The sequence below is a fragment of the Talpa europaea genome, assembly GCF_964194135.1.
Source record: "Talpa europaea genome assembly, chromosome: 4".
Lineage (NCBI taxonomy): Eukaryota > Metazoa > Chordata > Mammalia > Eulipotyphla > Talpidae > Talpa > Talpa europaea.
Window position 1 is genome coordinate 6,033,184 of NC_140070.1, and position 25,716 is coordinate 6,058,899.

The following is a 25,716-nucleotide window of genomic DNA, read 5'->3' on the forward strand; positions in this document are numbered from 1 at the left end:
ACACATAAGCAAAGGAAGCTATGTTTGATGCCCAAATGATTCTAATTTTTCTTTCCACTTTGGTGGTTTATTCGATTGTAACGTTTCTAATCTTTACTTTCCCTTGAGGAAAATCATCAAGGGGAAAAAAACTGCTTAATATTAGCTTTGTAAATTTACCCCCAAATAAATTAATACATATTGCAAAAATTGTTTCATAGGAAGGCACAATTTAAAGAAACTCAGATCCAAAGATACCAGGTGAAATGTCCAAGATAAAACAAGTTGATGATAGACCCAAAATAAGAAACCATATTTCTGAACTTCATAATCAAGAGTTTTCTTTCTACTATGCCTAAAAGAAACACTTCTTCTAAGAGGGTAGGATTACATCTTAAATGAAGATGTGAGGAATGCATTCAACTGCATATATGTGCATGGTGACATGGAAGACATTTACATTTCAAGACTCTTTCCCTCTCATTGAACAGTATGTGGTCTGATGAAAACTACCTCAGTCTGCCCAGATACTAAGAGAATGCACGCAAGAATAGGCAGTATATTTTGTCAACTTCTACTCTGCCATTTGGTTCCTTTTATAATCCTTCTAGAGAACATCGGTAACATTCACATCCCAAATCTTTAACAAGTGTCTTGGGAAGGTTATTGTAACAAAATGCTTCTGTAAAGTAGTAACATTTTCTATGGGAAGTCAAAGGATACTGGGGAACAGGAACAAGTTCCTAACAGTAGAACCAAAGTGACAGGTAAGATTTTTGTGAGTGAAAATTTCTTATTAAAATCGGGTAAGAAATGGTTTTCATGGAAAGAGTTTCACGTATGTATGCTCTCTTGTATTTCTTCAAAAAAAGAAATCTTACCTGATAGCTGTGAACTATCGATGAGCTCTACCTTCAGTAGAAACTTGAAATAGGGGGAAGAAACCAGGACTCATGGGGATACATAAGCAATATCCTCACCTCTTGAAGATCAAACTTTCACCTCCAAATAATTCCTTGTTATCAAGTTCATCCCTCTGAGATCCATCTTGAAACAGGGACCCCTAAGACAACTCTTTGAAGACAGGCTGATGCCTACACTGCCTTTCTTCCCCTCTGCTATAATCTATCAATATTTTGAGATAAAATAATAAGTGCATTTAATGCGCTAACAGCAACACCAGGGAGCTAACATCTAGACCCCGAAAGATGCAAATGTTGATCCTAAAGCTACTGGAGTTGAAGCCCTTTGTTTTTCTGGCACCGAAGGGCATCCACTGTGCCTGAATCAAGCCTTCTATATAAGTAGCAACTGTCTTGACTTAAACTCTCAATCAGAGGGAATATTACTTAATAATCTTGCAGCCCCTTGCCTCACAGCATCCTGACTCAGCTCCTGGGGTTCTCTGGCAGTTCCTGAGGAAAGTGTGCAGTTGCAAAACCCTAGTTATGACTAGGAAGAAGATAAATACAAACTCAAGAGTACAGGAAATCTATTTTATGCAGTGATCATTTTGAGATTTGGCAGAAAGCAACTAAAATGGATGAAGACAAGATATTCTCAGACTCTGTTCTTCAATTGCTACGGTTCTTCCTCAGTACACCTTAGGGAATTGGACTTTCTGGAATCTCATGATGCAGTGCTCCTGTTGGTTTCTGAAAGGTAACTGACTATCATGCTCTAAGGGAAGATTCAGGAAACATGAGACCAATAACTTTGACACTTAACTCTGAACTAGATCTGCTATAACTGCTATCTTATTCTCTGGGTGGGGGGAAACACTACATATATGCTTAAATCCACATTTTTAGCTTTCAACGACATCTCTTACATATTGTGGTAGGTAAGCAAAAGTCTGTCACCCCAAAATATGTCTTGGCATATTTTGACAAAAGGTTGATTTCACGACAGGGATGCTGAAGGCTGCTGGGCTGAGGCTGCTTTTGGAAAAACAACAGCAACAAACATTTCCCTGTAAGGGTGTCTCCCTCCCTAAACTGCAAAGACCTAACTCCCTGACCTCTTAAATCTGCATAACTTTGCTAACTGTATCTTCCTTGGTGAACTCCCTGACTTTCCCCTTTCTGGACCCAACCTCTTTTGTCTTAGCTATTTAAGGTTCTGTCTGAAACTAAAGGATGAGCTTTTCAGTTTTACTGAGTTTCTTCCACATATACAGGAATTATTTAAGTTTTTTTTTTTAACGTTTTACTTATCAGTTTGTCTGATGCTTATTTGATTATTTGCTAGCCTAAAAGAACCAAGAGGGAAACAGGATAATTTGCTTTGCTCCCCAACTCTTAACCATTTTACCAAGTAAAAGAACCGGGAGGGATACAGGATAATTCCTGTTGCTCCCCAACCATGTTTACTATTTTACCAACTACAATGTGAACTTTCTTGACCATGACTTTATGTAATTATGCAGATGATAGTCTATTTTAACTAACTTTCTATGAGCTTTTTTTGTTCCTACTACAAGCAACATTTTTCCAGTTTTACCCTCAAAAACATACAGATGATTTCTTATCATTCTCACAATACAAGCCCTGCCAACAGCCCTACAAGTTGGTCTTTCCTCTCTAGCACAATAATACCTTTCTGGTTTATACGAGATTGATGCTTACCAATTCGAAGGTCACTTTGACAGAGCCCATTCGTCATTATGCTACTCCGATTTAGGACACGGTTGGACAGACCTATCCATAGACAATCACAGACTTTTTTTCTACATGATATTCACACTTCTTCATTAAGTAGGTTCCATCTAAATTATAAACTTTAACTTTCTATTGTTTCCCAAGAGGAGTCTTCCCAATGGGGTGGTCCCCTTATAATGAAACCATTGTTTCCCCTTGTTACTCTAAATATTCCTTTAAGTTCTCTCAACCATACACATGTACCAGCTTCTGCAACACTTAAGCATATTTTACCACTGTAAAAGACCAGCCGAAATCCTATAACTTCTGCAAAATCTTTTGTTTTCTCAACCTTTATTGCTTTTTCTCCTCAATGTGCAATTTTGCAATGTATTTTATCTAGTTGCTCTGTCTTCTAATTGTTTCCTCTTTGTAAAGTCCTTTACCTTCAAGTCTATAAGCTTGACAGCAGAGCATTTATTTTAATTCCTTTAAAAATCCTCTCAAATATTTAATATAAGGATGTTCACAAAATATGTCCATAATACATTCTGACCTTTTGTAGGATTAATGCTTTATATTTTAATGAAAAATAGATCTCAATAACTGCTTCTGACATTATATAAAACTTCCCTAAGCCAATTTAAGTCTGTTTTTCTATTACTGCATTCTTTTGTCCAGTGCCTCAGGGTTTCATATTACGTGGCTAGTGGGTAATAGAATATTCCTGAAAATGTTTGCTAGCATTCCAGATCTATCAAAAACTACTGAAACTAAATTTATAATTTCATAATTTCTATAATTTTTATAATTTATAATTTCTAAATCTAAATTTCTAAACTGCTTATACCTGATATTTCATAAATCTCATTCTACTTCTTTACAAAGATTTAATAGCACAAACTTTTACTGACATTTCATTGTTGAAATTTAAGTAGATTATATTTATAAGACCTTATGAAGTGTCCTCTGATTAAATTAAGTGACATTTACAAAAGGGAATTATGTAAAGAAAGTCAATTTAAATTTCTTACATTACAAACTACATTAAAAAATTCAACTAGATTAAATATAAAAAACAAAAGAAATCTAAAAAGAGGCAGTAAATATAAAAGATTATGTGTTCTAGGGTTAGGAAGAAATATTACTAAGCAAGAAAGAAGCCCTTATTAAATAACTCAATTGACTATATTTTAAATTTTCTAAAAAATTTTCATATAAAATATCTTCTATACAATGAAATTGAAAAAAATCTGCAAAAGATTAAGATTTAAATATTTTTAAAGAGAAAAAGGATTATTAAGATGCTTTTATATGAAATCACTTACAATTCAATATAAATGATATATAAATGTGTGTCTATTACCCCTGTATCTTTTCCAACAGGCTAGGGAAGAGACTACCTCCTACTTTACTATTATGTATTTTAAGTATTTTATTTACTTAATAAGGACACAAACTTTGTAGAAATGAACTTGTTACTCTGACCTGGAGTAAATACAGATTTTTTTCAGCACTGAGTATCTATAAAGGAGATTGCAGAATATTTTGTTATTCGAACAAGGCAGTGTCTTGCTAAACTTAAGAACCTTAAATTTGTGTGAGGCCTACCTCTTTTATACATGGAAATCTGCACTACTTTTTAATCACGACTGTAGAACTTACATATATAAAATGAGCAGAAGATCTGAATTCAAAGAAGATATTTAAACAAACCACGTCCTGTTCGCAGACATGTATATCCTGGGTGGGGCGGTGGGGGTGTGGAGAGCAGAGCAATCACTCTGGTATGCAAACATTCATTCATTCACTCCTTTCAGTGTCCTTCTGTCTTGGAAGACTAACCTCTTCACATACCCTAAAAGAATCATGTATAAAGAACATGCACTGGCAATTCACACAAGACACACACACACACACACACACATACACAGAAAATGCAACTTGTGCGCACACACATATGGAAAGATATTCAACCTATTAATCAAATAAATATAAATTACAACAACAATAAGATACTATGTTTCATTCATCAAGTTGCCAACATTTTAAATCCTGGAAGTATTTGTTGTCAAAGGCTTGTGGAAAAGGGCATTTCTTTATATTGTTTGTGGAAATATAAATTGATACTAGGATTTTTGCAGGATATTTTGATAGAGTGTATCCAAAATTTAAATTGGATATACCCTTTGGCTCTGATATTCCACTTTCAAAAATTTATCCTAAGGTAATAACAGAATTTGTGGCAAAGATTTAGCCACTAGAATAGATGTTACAGTACAATTTATAGCACTGAAAATTCAAACAACTTAGATGTGCAAAAGCAATGGAAATATTAAAGAAATTATGATAAATCATATCATGGAATGTATTATTGTAGAACATCTAATGAGACAGGGGAACTTAAAGCAAAACAGTTGCAATTTTAATATAAAAAATACACAGAAGATGAAAAATAAAAGTGTGAATACCAAACTAGAAAGTAGTCAGTGTTATTCATTTGCTTCTCTGTGGAGTGCTAAGCAATTAACAGACACAGAAGAGCATGGATTTAAACACCTAATATTTTATGCTCAAATTCATTTAATCTAAAGTTCCATTCTTTTCATGTTTGTTATCACCTATTGTTTTACTTGGCTTATTGAGACAGTACAATAAAAATAATGATGGAATGCTTTAAAAATGCTAAGCCTTAAAAATATCTGAAGGCTTAGCTTTTTAAAACTGGTTCATTGAAACAAGTTGGTTCACCTAGAAACACATTCTGGACCCTGATTCCTTAAGATGGTTCTCCAGCCATCGTCAATGAGACACAGTCCATTATAAGGGAATGTTTCATGCTTGTTTTCTGCAGCGACTGACATTTCATTCAAGCGCTTTCAAATCCCCCAGGAATCTCCATCTGCTGTATGTCAAAATTTTAAGATCTCTCTTTATGAACTTTAACACCCCTATAAAAACCAGTTGGGAGAGCAAGCCTACTTTCTATGGATTACTTTGATATGAGCCAATTCAAGACAAACCAATTATTTAGTTTAGTCTGAATAATTGTTTCACAAACTCTCAATTTTCCAGTTAACAACTGGAAAACTTATATTCAGTTAACAACTGCCCACCTGCCTTTGTATAGCCTATTTTTATTTCTCTTAGATGTATCACTTGGGGCCAGCTCCTTGGGCCCCTTTCCATGCATTATTATTATTATTTTTAGAAATTAACATTTGATAATGCCTCAAGAGCATTCATAATTAAGTTGGCACCCTACTTTCCAGTTTATAAAAATGATTTTATTTTTATGCCAAAAAGACACTCAGTATAGCTAGTGTAAAAAAACCATGAGGCAGTTATTAAGGTGGAAGCACTTGTTTTGTAGCTATTAATTTAATTCCCTGGCAAAGATCATATACATATACATAATATTCCAGGGATTTGAGAGCCCAAGTCATTAAAATATTTGGGAAAAATCACATTCCTATTAAAAATTAACATTTAATTTAAAACCTTCTATAAAATTGTTTTTTATAAAGCACATATATGCCACATGTACACACACTTGCCAAGGACCAGCACAGAAAACAAGAAGCCACTTGGAAACTTGGAGCAGGATCAGAGCAATCCTGTTAGTTCAAGGTCCATAGTCGATGGCTACCTGTTTGCCATTCAACACTGTGCTCTTTTAAAAAACAGTTTTCTAGAACCATTTGAAATAAAGCACCAAATTTGAATAAGAATGAACTTTCTGCCAAACCTGGATTCTCTATTCTGTCAAATATCAATTTATAATGTATACTTCATTGACTTCAAATGTGTTATGATTTCAATCAATACTAGATAGAAATGTGCCATTCTAGTACGCCTTTTCTATAGCAAATTCTAAATAATTATGTATACAAAGTTGTAAGACAAAAGTACCTGAAAGATAAAGCATTTTGAGGAATTCAGTTATGTAAGTTTATATCCCAAAGATGCCTCTGTTCCTGGTCATGCGAAACCAGACTCTTATTAATTTCTCCTTTAATCTCCCCTACTCTTACCTTCTCTTTAACTGTACCCCACCTTCCCTTTCCTTACAAAAGCACAGAAATATCTTCCAAAATAAAAAAAAAAAATCCCTGCCCTGCATTCCTCCCAAGCTCCCCACCCAGTTATTTCCAAAGTCGAGCTTTGGAATGAATGTTCTATGCTTGTCGCTGCCATATTTTAGACTCCCATTTTGGAGGGTCTTTTAAAATGTCTTCTTTTCCCTTCACCCCAAAGCAATGAATTAATCAAGTCTTGATTATATTTGAATTGGTCTGTCTTTTCTCTCTCAATCTTGGTTCAAATATTAATATTTTCTCACTTTGAAAATTACACTAGCACCTAATTGGCTAAATTGTTTTCAGGTTTGACTCCAAGTTCATTATTTATTCACTCAGCAAAAACTTGAGTTGCAGGTTCAGGTAGGGGGGTGAGATGAGCACAAAAATCTAATGAATAAAGCCATGCCCCAACAGAGCTTTCTCTCTGTGGCAAAAACAATCAACATTCTATACTCTCTTTCTAGTTCTCCGTAAAATATAAATGTGACTATGATATTCCATTGCATTAAAATCTTTCAGAGCCTCCCCATGACCTACAGGAAAAGGTACCAACTCCTCAGCACGGTCGCTAAGGCCTTTGTGAGATGGTCTGGGGCTACTTATGTGGGCACACGCTAACGATTCATCCAGGTGCACCATGTGTCCCACACAATTCATGGTCTCACAACAGTCCCCCCAGGATTTGACATTTTCTCCTTTGCTCCTCCATATAGAAACCTTGAATTCATAAATTCATACACATTAAGCCAATGACATCACCTTCTTCCTCTAGGAAATATTCTCTCCTCCTGTCCCCATTCTCAGTTGGCAACAAGCTACTCTGCACCTACATTGACTTTCCATATTGTCCTGTTAAAAACACTCCATAAAAATATAATTACAAACTCTACTTGCTTGTTTGTCTTGTCAGCCTGTGAGTTTCTAGAATTCAGAGACTATATTTTACTCATTTTTCTCCCTACCACCTGGTATAATCACCAGCATTTCTTATTTATTGAATTAAGACACAGTTGATATACTAAATAAGAAATCCATTCAAAAAGCCCTATCTACAGTCGATTCAGTTCCCAGTTTCTGAACATCTAAAGTTAAGGTGCTAGTGCTAAGATATTTTTAATTGTCCTTTCTCAAGTTTATACACATTTGTATCGATTTTCATATGCATTCAAAAAAATGTTCACACTTCATTATGTACTCATATTTAGTTATGTATTCATTGTAGAAAACTATCTCAAGTCAACTGATAAATGTTAGAAAATTCAAGATAGTGAAACCATCATTCGAACGACTCACTAAATAATATGTAAGATTTTTCACTATATAAGCACAGAGCGATATGGATGTTAATAAACAGAATTATTATGACTCAAGAAGATTCTTTAAATGGCACAAAAATTCAGTTAGTTGCTCTTCAAACACTTGAATGCCCTCAGAATGGCAAAGAAATGAAGGTTCCATGGCTCTGACACTTATTTTTTCTATTTCAGTGATAATTACATCAATAAGCCTGATTCAGCATTCGACGCTATTCAATTCATTAATTAAAACAAGTTTACTGCTACCACTGTGATTTTTCAAGGATATCAAAAACACATTCAAAAATCAAAATAGCATACATCATCAGTTTAGATTATGTGCATAGCATGCTTTACTATAATTTCAACTCTACAAGTAAAAGAATGTTTAGAATCTAAACAGAAACAGCATATACTCTCCATACTTGGAGCAAAAATACCCATAATGTGAGTTATAGCAGAAATAGCAATATTCATGTGAAAGGGTAAATTGCCAAGAGGTTCTCAAAATCCTTAGAATGGAAAACACTGACTCTATAAATACTAAGTGAGAACAGCAACGATAGTGGACTTTATAGTCTTGTTAATTCTGGTTTCATAATACTAAATTTTAAAGAACATTTATTTAAATCATAACTTACTGTGCTCAAGAGTGACCTGCCACATATTCCTGGAGTAAACAAATATTATCCTTAAACGAAATACGGAAACTTTTGTTAAAATAAGTGGCTATTTGAAGTATAACTATCAAGGCAACGTAATTATTTTTTATATTTTAGAAACTATTTGTATTCTGCAAAGCAGTACTTTAATTCCAAGCTTAATTCAGTAAGCACCCAAATATGCCACTTTTGTTCTCTTTGACATCTCAGCGCACCTAAAACATAAAATATAATTTACAACAGTAGAACAAGCTAGAATTGATCATTACATGCCAGAAAAGGCCCATCATGGAATTTATATTCAAGTTATAGTTTAATATGTGTAATAGAATCTCGTAAAATTACAATAACACCGAAATACCATTTACTTCTTGCAGCAATGAAATTCCATCTTAATTCTTATAATCTATTTCTGAAATAGTCTGAGAAGTTCGTGGATAAAGTTGCAGGAATGGAACCAGTCTGGTTAGGCAAAAGAATACACAGCTCTTCTAATTATCTTCAGAAAACTCAAATATTACCCTTTTGTGAAAAGAACCAGAAGAGGAATGACATCCATGTTCCTGCTGGAAGCATTGGGAAGATGTGACATGCCAGGGTGCGCCAATGCCACCAGCAGTCTCTCCCAGACTATTCTAGAATTTAATTGGCAATGGAATTGTGACAAGTCCTTCCATTTCCTCTCCCTCACACCTATATGCAATTACTTAGAGAGGAGAAATTGTACTGTCCCCTCTTTCAGAGAACATATTCTGCCTGACGTGGTCGCTTGAATGGCAAAATAGATGAAGTTCTCTGTTGAGAAACAGATGTCAATGTTATCACTACCGTAGTTTATCAAATTGGTTTGAGGGAGGAAGCTTTTTTTCTCTGAAAGTATACTAACTCAACATCTAGACTTTATCTATACAGAAAGGAGATAAATATTATTGATAGGACAAATCAGTTGAAGCCTTCAAACAGGTTTTGCCTGTGCAAAGTCATTTGTCTATTACAGTTAAAAACACAGCACTTCAATGGTGCACCTTCTTTGTTAGCCAAATGAACCCTTAATACTTTAGTATCATGCACAATTAGTGTGGCATTAGAGGGGCCTTACAACAGGTATATTTCTGAGACCCCAGGTGAGAAATAAAGTCTTCCAGGAATGATTTATTTTACTGTGTGAACTGATGAGCATCAGTTAAATTGCCTTTTAATTGACTGACTGTCTAAGTAACATGCCTTTGAGGAAAACACTACTTTTGAAATTTCCTTTGGCCAGGAGGGGAAGAAGCACACTAAAGTCTTTGAAGTCTACAGCCATCAGACTAATTATCAGCACCATTCAGTGTACATTCATTTAATTACAGTAAATTAAAAAGGATGTGGGGTTTGGGAGAAAAGCAAAAGAGTCAATAAATGGTGACAGAAATTCCAGACTATGCAAATTATCAGTGTTTTTTTCTAGAGGAGTCCACTAATCCACTAATTCTCCTCCATGTTGCCAATTGTGCAAACACCACTAATGCAGAAGAGGGAGTGACTAAATGCTGGGGGGTGCAGAGGGGGTGCTAGACAACATTTACTGTGGACCAATACTATGTGGATATTTGATAACATGGACAGTGTTTCTCTACCTCAATTTCCACAAAGATTTAAGAAGTACATATAATTTCCTACCATTCACAAGCAATAAACAGAACGTACACTTATTTGGAACTCATTAGATGCGAAAGACTGGCTGAAGCTCATTCTATGCCTCAACTCACTTAACCCTCCCAACATCCCTATAAAAACTACTTTCTATTTTGTCTGTTTTACACTTATAGGACACGTAGCACAGGAAGGTGAAATTAATTGCCCAAGGTCACAGCAATGGGAGGTGGTGGAGATAATTCCACCACCCAGGTGGTCTGTTGCTCCCGCCCCCCAACACATTCTCAACTCTCAACCCAAATGGAAGCTCTCCAGGCTATGAATCACGCTGAGGTAGAAGAGGGAGATTGTCTCTTTGCAAGGGGTCTAAGAGGTCCTGGAGAAAGGTAGGAGGAGGAAGATGAGAACCCCCAGAAGGAGACACCATGTCTCTGGAACAAGCAGCACAACTGAGGAAGGAGCAGGCAAAAGTGGCAAAGTAGGGAGCTGGAGCTTGGGTGCACTGGTACAAATGTTGTGGGCGATGGATGAGAGGACTGAAACCCTCTAGGCATGAGACCACATCCTGGCTGTCATGAGCCTCTCTGCTAGGTGACAAAGCATCCAGATGCCCACTTCTTTGGGAAAAGATGCATGTACAAACCCTTTCAAAGCTCAAAGGTTGATGTTGTGAAAAAAGTCTTTTGTTCCTGACATTTCAATAGATACTTGGAATGGAGATCAGATTACCTGTGAGGCTGCATAGTGGGAATCCAGTGGGTGGTCTTTTAACAAGACTACAGACAGGAAAGATGCCCAAAAACAACCCGGGGCAACTGGTAACTCTAACTCTGATGAGGTGGCACACCACATTCATTCTGGAACCTCTCAGTGCCTGCCAGAACTGCTCCTGACACAAGCTCAAAAGCCACTGCCCTTCTAGTATCTTCCCTGGTGCAAACACTCAGCTCAGAAACATGAGGACAATGCAGTGTTGTCTAGGAAGCACCCCATAAACTTAATTTGGAACAAGATTAACATTTGGAATTCCAGATGAAACTCAACAGACTGTAAAGAAAACTTTCTCAAAATGCTTCTAACTTCAAACACCCGTGGTTGGTAAAGAGTTAGTTTTGCAGAAGAATAAATGTTATCACTTTTTTTGAATCTCTGCTAACATGGAGCCTGTGACATGGTCAGAATGTTCCTTTCCCCTCGTGGGATGATCAGACCATCAAAATTTCATTAGCCTCACAGCAGTTCTAGCGCCTTCTTAACTTGAACTGTTGGCCTCTTTATCAATAAATAAATGAAATCTAATCCCTTTTAGTGACTAAGCTCTTCTTTGAAGTTATAACTAGAACATCACTCTGCTTGCATAATTTTATAAATGTTGAATAACATTTTTTTTTTTCTGGGGAAAACAGCCTTATTCACAGTTAGTTCCAATGATGGAAACAGTCAAAATGAAAACTCCCATATTAAACTGGATAGTTTCATTTTAGTGAGTTATTTTACTCTGGCTTTTCTTGTCTAAGTTAATAGTTCTAGAACAGAACTTGGTTAGTTCTGTCTAAAATTAGACAGTCTATTGAAATAATTGAAAGTTGAAGGAAAATATATCTGGAAGATCAATAGACTTTTAAGCTGTGCACAATTAAAAACAGCTAAGGAGGAGAAAATTATTTTAACAATTTTATGTTAAAATATTTGACCAGAAGAAATAATCATAGTAAAAGTATAGCATAGTTTTGAGGATATTGTTTATAAACATGTTAGAAGTCCATGCATATGATTCAAATTTTCAGTTTTTATTATAATCCAACTTAAGTGTGGGGAACATTTTTTTTTTTTTATTTTGGAATAAGAGAATCCTGTGTACTCTGATTTCATTCCACACTTTGAAAAACAGGATCTGCTAAAGATCTCAGAAAATGATGCTTCTCCAGATTTTAATGTAATCAATTACTTTAATCGAACTCTTGTTCCTTCTGACTAATCACTGAAAACTCAGGACAAATAAACTGAAATGTTCCTATGGACACAGATTTCAATCTATGACATTGCCAGTATTCACAAAGAGGTCCTATCTATTTTATTTCCTTTTTTCTTCCTTAATCTGACCTCACTGGGAGTTCTTAGACCATCAAAATGTTGTTTCAAAAAACAGCCAGAGCCAAATCTTGGGAAAAGAGTAAACACAAGTTGAAGTTCTCACTTTGCCCAGCTCAACAAACAGTTCTTCAGTCACTTTATACTCTCAACTTGGCTGACCACCCGCTTACTCTCCACAAATGCAAGCAAATGTGCTGAATTTCAAGGCAAGGCGCTTGACACTCTTTTCCTGTCTTTCTTCTGCTTCACCAAGACCGTTTTGAAGAAAAGAAAGAGTAGCTTTTCTTGTGTTTATCTCACTCTATGGGCCAGGTGATGAGATTCCTGGGCAAACAAGTTCCCCCCTGGCTAATAATCATCCGCGCCAATGGAGAAGGACAGTGGCTTGTGAAACTTAGACATTTTCCCTTCCCTCCCAATGATTTGGACACTCCTAAACTAATAGACTAACCATGATGTGTTCACTAAAGGCTGCAAGTTTACAGTTTTGTATTTTCTATAAAGAAAAAGATGCCATGGGTTTAGGCATCAACTGTGGGGTAGTTTTAGCAGACATGTCATTTAAAAAATAACAAAATGAATTTACGTTTTACCAATAGAGACACCATAACAAACACACTTGTTATTAGAGAGAGAAAAGAGAGGCTGTACAACTTGGAGGTAGAAAGAGCAAGCTAACTTAAGGTGGAAAACTATTTTACAGAAATGGATACGGACACTCTACGATGCAGATAATCAGACTTGAATTCATTTTCCTGCTGCATTCGGGAGAATGCATACAATTTATCACGTATTTTAGCAAAATCAATTGCCCAGTGCTACATTTGAATATCATCATGGTGCCTACAACTGCTCCGAGTGTTATGTGGAAACGTGAGTGGATAAAAAGCCAAGTTCATGCCCACTCTTCTGTATTTGAAGTTAGTGACTTCTGAATCCACAATGAAAATGGATATGAACATAGGTCTCCCTGAGGTGAATGGATTAGCTCAAGAAAAAGCTGGCAGCCTGACTCTAAGGCGCATTTTGTCAGAAAGAACTGTCCTTGTTTCCTGATTTGGGTTGGAACACAGCCAGCCTCCACCAAAATCTGACACTTCCAAAATGGATATCGTGAGCGCATATTATTAATCGAGCTGTACTTTATAGTCTAGTACACTAAAGTATCCCACATAAGGCATTGTTCTAGTTGGTTAAATTAGACTTTTTTCCCAAAAGGGAGGAAAATGACTCATAAGCAGTGGAAAGCACTAGGTACCACTTCCCACTGTGATTTAGCTGAAACTGAAAGTGAACAATAGTCCTGCTTTCTGTACAGCGCAAAGCTGACAAAATTGCTCAAGAAAAAATAAAAAATGAAATATTGGTAAGACAGCCATCTTTCTCTTCCAATGTCATGCACTCCATCCATTTGAATTTTCTATTCGCTTGTGGATACATTACATACACTCAGCATTCACAACTAGACTGCAGGCGCAAGTATACCGTTCCTATCAAATGCTGAAGGAGAACTCTGTTGTCATTGTCTGGTGCATTAGCACTGATGCTTCAATTCTTCCTAGAAGCAGTGCTGACTAAAAATTAAATTTTCTTTTAAATCTATTATTGCATATAAATGAACTGTTTTTATCATGCCCCATTGACAATAGGCAAAGAACCCCAATATTTTATCAAGACATTTTTTTTTTACAATATGTACAGCTGCTATTTCGATATGCTAAAATCCAATTTTTGTGCGTGGATTTAATTGCATCGTAATCCAGTCCCCAAAGCACATCAAAGACCACACTTTCTCCCCTTTACCAAGATTTCAATTGCTCTCATCAACTAGTAAGTTTAAAGCATGATCAAATTTGTTCTTCAATCACTTGAGCCCTGTTAATAAACTATTCTGTGTGCTCACTCATCCATTCTAAGATTCTGCGACTTCTTTGAGATATCTTCAAGAGGCATCTACAAAGACATCTTTGATTGCAAGCTGGCTCTGGGGTAAACTTTATCACCACTTGCTTTGTGACTCCACCGAGGATAACAGGTGACATGATCCAAGATAAGTCAAAGCTAATCTTTCATTTTTTTCCTGTACATGATTAAACTGTTTCTCAAAACTATAGCTAACACATCAGAGACCGCTTGCATAATTTAACCATCGGATGTCGAATATTGATTTTTTCCCAGGAAAAAAATGCATTCTTCAAGGACATTTTTTGAGTCCCAGTGCATTTCAACAAAAAGAAAGGGAGAAGAAAGAGAAGGGAGGAAGAAAAACATGCCCCCACCAGCAACTGAAACGCAAGCCCCGAGCGCCGACACAATAAAGCAAAAAAGGAGACTTACCGCTCTCACTGTCCGACTTGTTCTCATGCTCCGTGTCTGTCAGGGTGAGGGCCGAGTTGGACCGACTGGACAGGCAGGAGCTGCGGCCCGATTTGACCCCCCTGCCCCACAGTCTCATGGCATGCTCTGGGGACATCACTGCTTCATTTTCAGTGTCAGCATCTGACCCTGCACTGATAGAGTAACCTCTGTGGGGAAGCCCCATTTCCGCACAAAATGCCAGTCCTCTTCGATTTGCTGGTTCACAAACTCCTAACTGCCTTAGGGTAAAATTCTGTCCTAATTAGGGGGAAAAAGAGATAACAGCTAGTGAGTATACGTTTAGTTTTCATTTTGTATTTTTTTAAGAAAAATCTCCCTAAAACAAACAGTCAAGCATCCTGACTTCTCAGCGGTTAGCACCAGGTGTTTATGTCAGCTCTGCATGGCATGGGGTCGAGTGGGCACCCTCTGGGAGGTGGGGTACACCATCAACTTCCCACACCTGCCAGCTCAGAGGGGCTCTGTTTGAACCCATGAGCACCTCCAGAGAGATGGGAAAGCAAGGGAACATGGGGCCGTGAAGGCTCGGCCCGCAGAAGGGACCAGGTATCAGAGCTCTGTGGAACAGGCTCATGAGATTGTCAGACATTTCCCCACGTCCTTGCTCCCCTCCTCAGGGATATGGTTTTCCCATCCAGATGTCACTTTTTTGGAAGAGGAAAGCTTTCCCTCAAGAATAAGTTACTTGTTAAATAGAAACAGGTGCTTGGTCAGACCTTATGTTATCTGTCGACCTTAACAAGTAACATGAATGTGTGTGCGCGTGTACACAAATTAAATTTTGGGTTGTAACCTCTTGAAAATTTGCAGACATCTGTCTCTCTACACTTTTTGCTTTAATAAACACCTGGAAACATCTGTATTGATCAATGTAAACCAATTTTTGCAAAGAAAGCACACTCTATAAATGAATGGGAACATTATGTATTTAAAAATTAATGATAAAATCAAATTCCCTGAAAAATAAATGGCGGTGAACCCTGCAGCCTTTTACTAATAAATCGAGCATCATAAAACTCATGACATTGCAATAACTTAAAGCAAAAGTGTTTAAATTAGGTGACACTTTCCAATGACTGCTGTTATTAATGACTTTACCAATCCTGCATTTATTCTTGGAATTTCACATATATTTTATAATGCTATGGATAAGGAAAGAGAGAAAAATGTTTGCATGTAGAATGCACAGATATGGCACTTCCATTTTTGTCTCTGTTGGCATGGGAGTGTCTGAGATTGGGCTACCAACCAGAATCAAAATATATGTACGAATTATCATATACCAAGACTGATTTCAATGTTACCACGTAATATCAACCTTTTAAAAATATTAAGCATGTATATTACTCATAATTTTGTTTCCTACTTCAATCTCTTACATCTATAAACATTTCATAGTTAATTGGCTGGTATGAGACATAACATACATTAGTTATTTTTAAGAGTGCTATAAATTGTGATAAAATAATAACATGTTGAATCTTCTAGGCAATCAATCAAACTAATACACAGGATAGTAAATATTTGCTTGTAAAGATATTAGCACCTTCGGGTCTCAGCACATTTTAACTAGTGTGGTTAATTGCTTTATTGCTGTGGTCATATCAGAAGTTGGGATCAGCTTTATCTCGTTCAGACTTCCAAATGGAGTCTGACAATGACATTCATAAGTAATGAAAATCAGATGCTACAATTAGCTGCAAACCAGACTGTGCTTATCAGAGCAATATGAATGAGTATCTGAACCAAAAAGGATGACAGAAAAAGGAAGTGGCAAAAATAGGAGGGAAAAAAAGGGAAAAAGAGCCCAGTGAACAGTGAGAAAGTGCTCAGGCTGCACGAGTATTGACAGCATTATCAGTGTCCCTGAAATAATTAGTGTGCCTTGAACTTAGGAAAGAAATTCCAAAAAATAGGTCAATGTCATCAAGTGTTAACGGATAGCAGTGAAAGAACTTACCCATTATTATTTACATATGATGTTTACAAAGGGGAGTGGGGAAAGAACCTGAAGCAGTCAAATGTTATTGTCAAACATGCTGGTTTTTCAAAATAAAAATACAAAATTATTTGTAAAGGGTGAAAATAAATCTTAGGATCCTTCCCATCGTCCCTTTTTTTTTAAAAAAAAAGTTTTATTTTTATATATTTATGCATAGAACTGGGTGTAGGCCACAGGTGTGGGGGTGAAAGGATTCACCAGAGACAGAGTGGGGGGCAGAACAGGCAGATCTACTGAAATACGCTGCTGAGGGGAGCAGCTGGGAGACAGGAGAGGTCTGCTGCGCCATGTGGGTGGGTCAGCTCCTTGGCCAGAGAGAGTGCTGAGAGTTAACACCTTTGCCACTAGGAAGGTCCCATATTTCCTCTTTTGGGGGAAGGTGCCTCCCATGAGAGGATAAAAATAAGAGTGAAGGTAAAAGACAGTAAGAACTTCCCTTGAGGAAATTTAACTTAAATCATTTTCCAAGTACTGACTTTTCACACAGCTGCCATTTGGATGCAAAAATCTATGAGGTGTAGGAAAACAGAAAACTGAGATCTCTATTTTTTGTTATCCAGGTATGTAAACATAGCTCACTTTGCAAATAAATATCCAAAGCATCATCCCTATAAATTGGTACTTGTCTCCCAAACTCCTTAAACATCTGACCCTCTGCAATCAATGTCTCACAAAAATTCAAAACCCCTAGGGCCTCAGTGGTGGCACAGTGGTTGAGCGCTGGGTTGCGAAGCTGCCCGCTGTCTCTGCAGCTTCGGTTCGATCCCCCACCACGGGTGAGGGTCCCACATGGTGTGCAGACCTCTCCTGCTACCCGCTGCTCCCCTCAGCAGTGTATTTCGTCAGTCTGCCTGTTCTGCTCTCCGCTTTGTCTCTGGTGAATTCTCTCACCCTCCCGTGCTTCTGACAGTACCCAGTGCTTGTATAAATAATGAAATAAATCTTTAAAAAAAAATTCAAAACCCTTAAGGGCTATTATGAAATGCAAGCTAGGAAGGGAAGAATCCCTGTTAAGATTTTCCACTGAATTTAAAAGTTTGCTTTTGTTTCCACAAGGAAAAAACATAAATTTGACCTCAGAAGGACCTAGATTAAAGCCACTTACAAGTGCTCTTCAAATACCTCTACCATTTAATTTTTTTCATCTTTCAAGGCTGTCAGGACTTGGTTTTAAGAGCTGGCTCATGTAAATGTGACTAGCATAAAGAACAACTCCAGGAAACATAGCTTAAAATTAAACACCTGGATGAATGTTAACTGATAACCAGAGAAATGTATAATTGGAGGGTGAAGAGACGTTTGTTTTGAAATAATATTAGAATCGCCACCCCACCCACTTGAATCTCATGTCAGACCTTGGTGTTTCGAATTCTACTGCTGTCAGTTGTTTTCTTTGGTTAAGGACTCTTGTTTTCAGGAGCCCTTGTTTTAATGCAAACACCCCTGGGGAGATCAAACTGTTCAACTCGAATAAATTAGTCTATTAGATTATTTCCCGCAATCTAGCAATGTTTATGAGATGTGTTATGTTTATGGAAAACATGTGCAGTTTTGACAAACAGGGAGGATGGCGAGAAAAAAAGATTCCTGCCTGGGAGAAGAGATGGGGGCTGGGGAGGGGGGCTGGGCTGGGGTGGGCTGCTGGGGTGAAGTGTGGAGCTCCAGGGGCATGCAGAAAAGTAGAAAGAGAAAGGCAGAAAAAGCAGCCCGGGATGTTTTCTGGAACCAGGCTCGAAGCTCAACAATTTTGCTGCAAGTCAGCTTTGGCTTAGTGACTCCTGTCAGGGTCCAGCTGCTCGCCACTCGAGGGGCCGAGAGGCTGGTGGCAGGAAAGCAGGTTTCTTCAGGAGCCTGCAACCGGAGGAGGTGGCCTGGTCCACAACAGCCTGCCTTGCCCTCGGCTTGCGGCCTCCTGAAGGCTCCTGATTTCCTCTCCCGCCGCGCTATCTCCAAGTGGCCAGCGGAGCCTCTGGGCCCTAAGAACAGCTTCGAGGAACGTGAAAGAGATAAGGACACAGGACTTATTTTTCAGTGTCTTGAGACAGGGTTCTTTGCACTGGTTCCAACAGGGTTATCTGAATTTCTTTCTCTGGCCGAGACTGGTCAAATAAGTATTTGTCTCCTGCATGTTGAATCGTGGCGACCTTGATCAGCAGGGCCAACCAAAGAGTTTCCCATTACAATTTGAAACTGTCCCAAACCAATAAATTGTAGCGAGAATCAAGTCTACCTGAGGATGAAATTCATTGTGATTAAAAAGCGAGGTGTGCTTAGATTAGATGAGACATTATTGTTTTATGACACTCATAAATTTGAAAATCTATAAAGGGAAAACTGAATAAACACAACCCAGAGAGGCTGTATTATTTAAAAAGGGGAGCGAGGGGCCCTGACAGCCTGGGGAGGACCGTGTGGGGCAGGTGCTCGCGCGGAGGCTGGCACGGGGCTGGCCTGTTTCACATGGGGCTTGTCACCTGCTCGGAGCACGGGCTTCTCAAAGCTGCAGTGCGGACTCAAGTTACCAACAGGCAAGGCATCTACCAGCTCCTGTGCAAGCTGACACACAAAAAGACTACATGAAGGACTAAGCTGAGAGTGACTTGGGGTGCTCGGCCAGCAGAAGGGTGAACTCTGTGCAATTCTCTTCCCTCCTAAGTTCCTAAGTCTGGAGTCCGCTGATGTCTGGATTGGTTCTCTCTCTCTCTCTCTCTCTCTTGCTCTCTCTCGCTCTCTCTCGCTCTCTCTCACTCACTCACTACTCTCTCTCACACACACACACACACACACACAATACAACACATCCATTTCACTGGCACTCTAGTCATTTTTAGCACATTCACCAAGTTCTGCAACTGCCTTCTCCATCAATTCTAGAACATTACTAGGACCTGAAGGAAATCTTCCACAGAAAGTCACCTCCCATTTCCTCTACTCTGGCCTCTCCCCGGCCCCAAGCAACCACTAGTCCCCTTTTCATCTCTATGGATTTGGATTTGCCTGCTCCAGACATATCAAAGAAAAGGGGCCCCACAGCCTACAGACCTCTGTGCTGGCTTCTGTCCCTAAGCATGATGTTTTCAAGGTTCATCCACATGGTCGCCAGGTCAGGACTGCCTTCCTTTCTATGGTTAAAATATCGCTGGATGGATACCCCACATTTTATTATCCATTCATCAGTAATAGTCGTCTGCGGTGTTTCTACTCTGGGGCTGGTATCGAAATGCAGCAGTGAACACATGTGTACCTGTTTTGTGTAGTTACACTTTTGTTTATTGGGAGTCTGTGGGGTTGCTGGCTGGGTTCTATGGTAGCTACATCACAAGCCTGCAGGGAGCATAGGCGGGTCTCATTTCTGCCCATCTCCCCCACCCTGGTTAGTATCTTTGGTTCCTGATAGCACCTGTCAAGAGGATTAACCTCACTGCACTTTAGCAAAGAGGAGCAGGACTACACTGGTACTGAGATTTGGGGGATAAAACAGGGTTACCGTTGTCTCAAAAAGAGTTGATTCCGCAGCCCTGCTCTGTGAATTCCTTATTACTTTGTCTTTTTTCTTTGCCTTCTAGTGTGCGGCCATAGTCCTTAAACATGATTTTCTATTCAAATTAAAAATACTCTTTAGCTCAGAAATTCTACCTTTGAGACTATGGATCTTAAAGAAATTAAACCACCCGATCTAAACATACATGTGCAAAGAGGATTTCCCATGACATTATTGTAAAAATGGAAATCATGGACTGTTGACTGGAGAGGAAATGGTTGAATAAGTTTGCATCCCAGGCATATGTACTTTAAAGTAAAAAATAATAATACAAGTTATAGAACAGCTTGCATAGCATGAGCCCCATTTTGAAAACTAAGGGAGTCAACAGATTCTAGAATTGCTTATGGTTTTGAGCCTGAATAACCACGAGGTAGAGGACATGACTCTTAGGATGGATCATTTAGAAGAATCTGTAAGTGAAGAACGTGAGTAATTTTCTCTAGTTTTGAACTTTCCTTTTCATGGTCATTTCATTCACTTAAAAGCATAATGAAGAAAGATTAACGTCCATCTTCTTTTTAACAAAACATGTTTTCTTATTTGCTGCATAAGAGCTCCTATGCAATCATTAGAAATTTAATTTATTACTTTCTCATGGAGAAGCTGGGTTTTAAAAAAGCTTCCTCGTTTATCGTAAACAATTTGAGCTGTGTAAGAAATTTGAGAGTAATGCTTTTCTCTCCCTTCAATTCTTCAAACATCATATAGGGATTTTTTTTATATAAAATGATAATAACATTCCATTTCTTCTATAGTAATAACTCCCAAAACTGAATATGAGGAGTGGATAATAAAGTCAGTATAAACTTTATTATACAGAAATAAAATAATCTCTGTCTTTAGGTATTTTCCTTGTTGCTGTAGCTGGCATGAAATGATCTCTTCCCAGACATGGTGTGACAATTCTCCAAGGGTGGAGCAGAACATGAAACTACAAATCAGGCAAACATTTCTTATTTGATGCCTGTGGAATCAGTGTCACTGCCATCTTATCTGGAGCCCCTTTGTGTGTGTGTGTGTGCTGTGTTTGCAAAATGATAAGAAAATCACACAGTAAATAGGAAAGTTCCTACCTTTCCCCCTTTGGAGTCCCAATGCATATTTTATGGGACACTCCAAACATTTCAACCTTCTTAATTTAAATCTGTCACTGTTGGAACAGAATACCTATCCTTGAGCGTGCAACGGAAATGTCAACGAGGATGTGAATCCGAACGTCTAAGGTCTTACACAAAACTACATTTAAAAAAATAATTTAAAAATCCTCCAAATACCTTAGCCCGACCCCATCTCACTCTGTATGCCAAATGCAAATATTTTCAACTGCTCACCCAACTTACCTCCTCATATGATATTAACATCTTACAACCACACACGATCAGCACAAGTTCTTCAAGGACAGAGAAAATGGCCCTGCACACCATCCTTACAGAGCAAGTTTCTACTCAAAACACTAGTCTGGTGGAAACCACAGCTGGCCACCCACATCATTTATTCCAAACGCAGTGGGAAGCACCTCTCTCAATGGAAGCGCAAGGCTCAGGCTGTGGGGTGAACTAGATGAGGCTGCCAAGAGAAAACCCCAAGGATATTTGCAGTTCTAGCCTCTCCTCACCTTTATTCACTCAAAACCAAAAGCAGAGAAAAAGTGGAACTAGGATGGATAACTCCAGAGAAGATGCACTTTTTTCCAAAGATTGGTGAAGCCCCTGGGGAAGGGCACAGACACCATGTAGAAGGTTTGGTGGCTCAAATGTGAAAAACTCACTTGTGAGCTGTAAGGCAAGAACATCTTCTGAGGCCTGCACCATGAAAGGCTTAACACCCAGCCAGCCACTGGTACAATTCTGAGAGCAACAACCATTCATAATTAGACCCACAGCTTACAAGTGGGTTTCGATCAAAAACATGCTGAACATGAATTTGCATCTTCTTTTTTACCTAGCAATTACTCCTTACGAACGATCCAGACGCAGGGAAGATTACATCCCTGCACCACCTCGGCCCGGATCTGATAGCCAGGCAGTAGGTGTTGGTATAAATATGCGCTGGGGTTGGCAAGGAGCAGCGGGTGTTTAATAATTGTGGCCGCAACGGCACCACGGTGGTTCTCAATTTGTCTCCGAAATTGGCAACGTGGCCAGGAACCGAATACAAGTTGAGCAGTAAGCTGGGGGCTCAAGACATCAGTCCAATAAAGGCCGAGGCAGGGGGAAAGGATTAGCCCCACTGGGTCCGGAGGAGGGCGGTAAGCTACATCTATCTCCTCGCACCTTCTGGCAGGTAATCTACAAAGCAGGTTGGCAGCCAAGCCTGAAAGAAGCACTTGCCTACTTAACAGCCCAAATTAGTTAACAATCAGTTAGCCAGGGGAGCTGAAAGAGGGAGCTAAGAGGAAAATATTAACATGAAACAATGATAAACTGGAGCTATTTAACTTGTGTCTTTAAGTACAGAAATGTAAGGTTGAGTAAACATGACCATCTAAATCCTTTAATCCTGCCGCTGACATTTATAGTGACTGAGAAGGATTAATCATTTTGATCTCTAAATGAATCATTTTAAGTAGTTAATATTTAAAAGTAATAAACTTTGCCGTTGTGGTAATTAGCCCTGTGCCTCTGATTAATGCCTCAGGTTTTTGTCTATCTTTCTAGAACCCTATTCTCACCCCCAAAAGTTTTCTCAGCACCAGTAATTCAAGGGTTTCAGATTCCTCTCATTTTTGTAGGATGACAGAGGTGAGGGGGGACACTGGGGAAATGAAAAGTTTGGGGTATAACTGGAAATTCATAGCCGTATTAAGTGCTGAATGGGAAGACCATATGGTGATATTTCTTTTGAAGTCTAGGATCAGTTCCCATTATTCACGATAATGGCATCCAAGACTAAACTAAATCTCAGTCTTTAAAATTAAAAGCATTTTACTCTTGGCTCTCAAATCTTCCTCCTTCATGATTTCCAACATGCCCAAATGTTTATTAGATTTTCAAAATGAAAAAAAATAAAATAAAAATAAGAGGAAGAAAAAAGAATGTATTCTATTTCACTGACAAAGCGGGATAAAATCAGACACATAATTAGTATCTTAATGAAAGGAGTTATTAATACTATTTTTATATCTGCCCAATGCTATTACTGACATTCTGAAATATGTACAACCTTCATGTTCTACATTTAAGAAATATGAATTTAATTCTTTTAATCTATGGGGAACTGATAGTATGTAGAAAGATTTTAAAATGATCATTTTAGTAATATTCTAGAAATAATTTGCTCAAAAAAGTAGTCATCTAGGAGGTAAAAATGGGCTCTATTTGCAAATTGATGAAAATATTTGAAAGGCATGATCCTATTTCTGTGCCACCCACTCTGTGCACTTAGCAGCACAACGCTGGGCATGTTGTACATGCCATTACATGGGTGATCAGAATGTAGCATCCAGCAGAACAGCACAGTGCAGAGGTAGCAGAGATGGTTTTTAAGAGGATCATAGTTATGGATGCAGAGAAAACAAGTGAAATCTCACCCTGGCTAGAGCTGGAGGAAGGGAGAGTGGAATTTTCCATATCAACCACACCCCTTTAAAGTGACTATTTTAAATTATTGCTCTCTAGGTATATTGAATATGCAGTGAAATACACAGATCTTTATTTGATTTTAATGATTTGAACAAATGAGTTCAATTAGGTTTAACAAATGTATCCACCACAAAAGCCAGCATAATGCCTCACATCTCTGTCACACCCATAGCATTCTCTTGTCCCCTGCACTCAATCCCCACCTAATCGCTGTTCTGATTTCTTTTACTCCAGATTAGCTCGATGTCACACAGTGTGCATGCTGATGGGACACTTCATTTAAGGGTACGTTTTTGAGATCCATCCACTTGTGTATTTCCACAGTTCATTCTTTTGTATAACCAAGGCGTTTTCTATTGCACGAATAACCTACAGTTTATTAGATCCATTCAATTGGTGATTCAATTTGAAATCACCTATTATGAAAAAAAACTGAGGATAAATTTCCACTTGTTTTGGATAAATCCTTATGATACAGATTGCTGGGTTAAGCGGGGGAATGTTATTTTTCACTTATGAGAGATTGTCAAAGAATTTCCAAAGAAATTGTGCCATTTGATATTTTTGATTCTCATCAGCAATGAGAGTGCAGCTGTTCTACATCCTCACCGCTATTTGGTGCTATGGATCATTTCATTTGTAGCATGAAGGTATCTCATTGTGGTTTTAATTTTCATCTCTCTGGTGCATAATGATGTTGAACACTCACAAACTTATTATATATCTGTAGGTTTTTTCTATGTAGTTTCTGGTATAAGTTGTTTGCTCATTTTTAAATTGCACTGTTTATCTTTTTGTTATTGATTTATAGGTGCTCTTTATATATTCTGAATTAAAATCTTTTGTCAGATATGTTTACATCTTATGTCATACAGATATAATCATAGATATATTTTTATTTCCGACTGTGGGTTGGCTTTTTATTTTCTTAAAGTAGCTTCTGTTAAGTATAACTTTTACTTTCGATGAAGTCCAATTTATCCATTTTACATTTAGTTAATTTATGACTTAAGAGATCTATAATTACCTTAAGATTGCAAGAATAGCCAAAAGTATATTTATCTTTTTATTGTGGATTTCTATAAGGGCTTAGAGTTCTTTGGTGGAAATTAGAAAGAAGAGTTGAATAGAAAATGGTTGGATTTAACTCATTTTTGGCTTTGGAACTCACCAGCAGTTGACCGAGGGAGCATTTTTTTTAAAGTCTGGATCTCAGTTTTTGCCATCTCTAAAATGGACTTAGAGGATCTCAACGATCACCCAATCACATAAGTCTACAGAGAAGCAAAGAGAAGGCAGCACAGTGGAACATGAAACCAAACTAAGAACAACACAGCAAGAGCACAAGGCAGAGGTAAGGGAAGAGAAAAGTCTGAATCACAAGGGTTAAAATTTCCTGTGGCTTGAGGGACTTTTGGTTTATATTTCATCCTTAAACAAAATTAGAAAGGCTATGTTATGCTCCTACCTTAAGTATCATGTCTAAATCTATTCTGAATTAAAATCCAACCATCAGGACAGCGTGGACATTAATAAGCTGTATCTGCCTGTCTGCAAAGGTGCTTTTCCTCTTCACTCAACAAGTACAGAGCCCACTTACTACACTTCCATGCTGGGATAATTTTGACTTTGACATTTGGTCATTTAAAATTGGGAGGTTTGGGTCTCCCTGGTGGCGCAGCGGTTGAGCCCTGGGTTGCAAAGCTGCCCGCAGCCTCTGCAGCACTGGTTCGATCCCCGGCTGCTCCCCGGCCACTGGAGGAGGGTCCCACATGGCGCACAGACCTATCCTGCCACCTGCTGCTCCCCTCAGCAGTGTAC

The 25,716-nt window shown here is 38.2% G+C and overlaps 1 protein-coding gene across 8 annotated transcripts in view; it reads right to left on the reverse strand.

The window, feature by feature from the left end:
- Nucleotides 1–25,716, reverse strand: part of TENM3 (teneurin transmembrane protein 3) — a gene marked incomplete at both ends in the record, with an annotated part of 409,334 nt that overhangs the window by 371,838 nt on the left and 11,780 nt on the right. For 5 of the 8 annotated variants that reach the window (XM_084232540.1, XM_084232539.1, XM_084232538.1 and 2 more), the window contains one exon: nt 14,727–15,005. The exons of the other annotated variants lie outside the window; for them this stretch is intronic. In XM_084232540.1, coding sequence (XP_084088666.1) covers nt 14,727–15,005 — 279 coding nt within the window. The remainder of the gene's footprint in view (nt 1–14,726; nt 15,006–25,716) is intronic. 8 annotated transcript variants of the gene reach the window in all.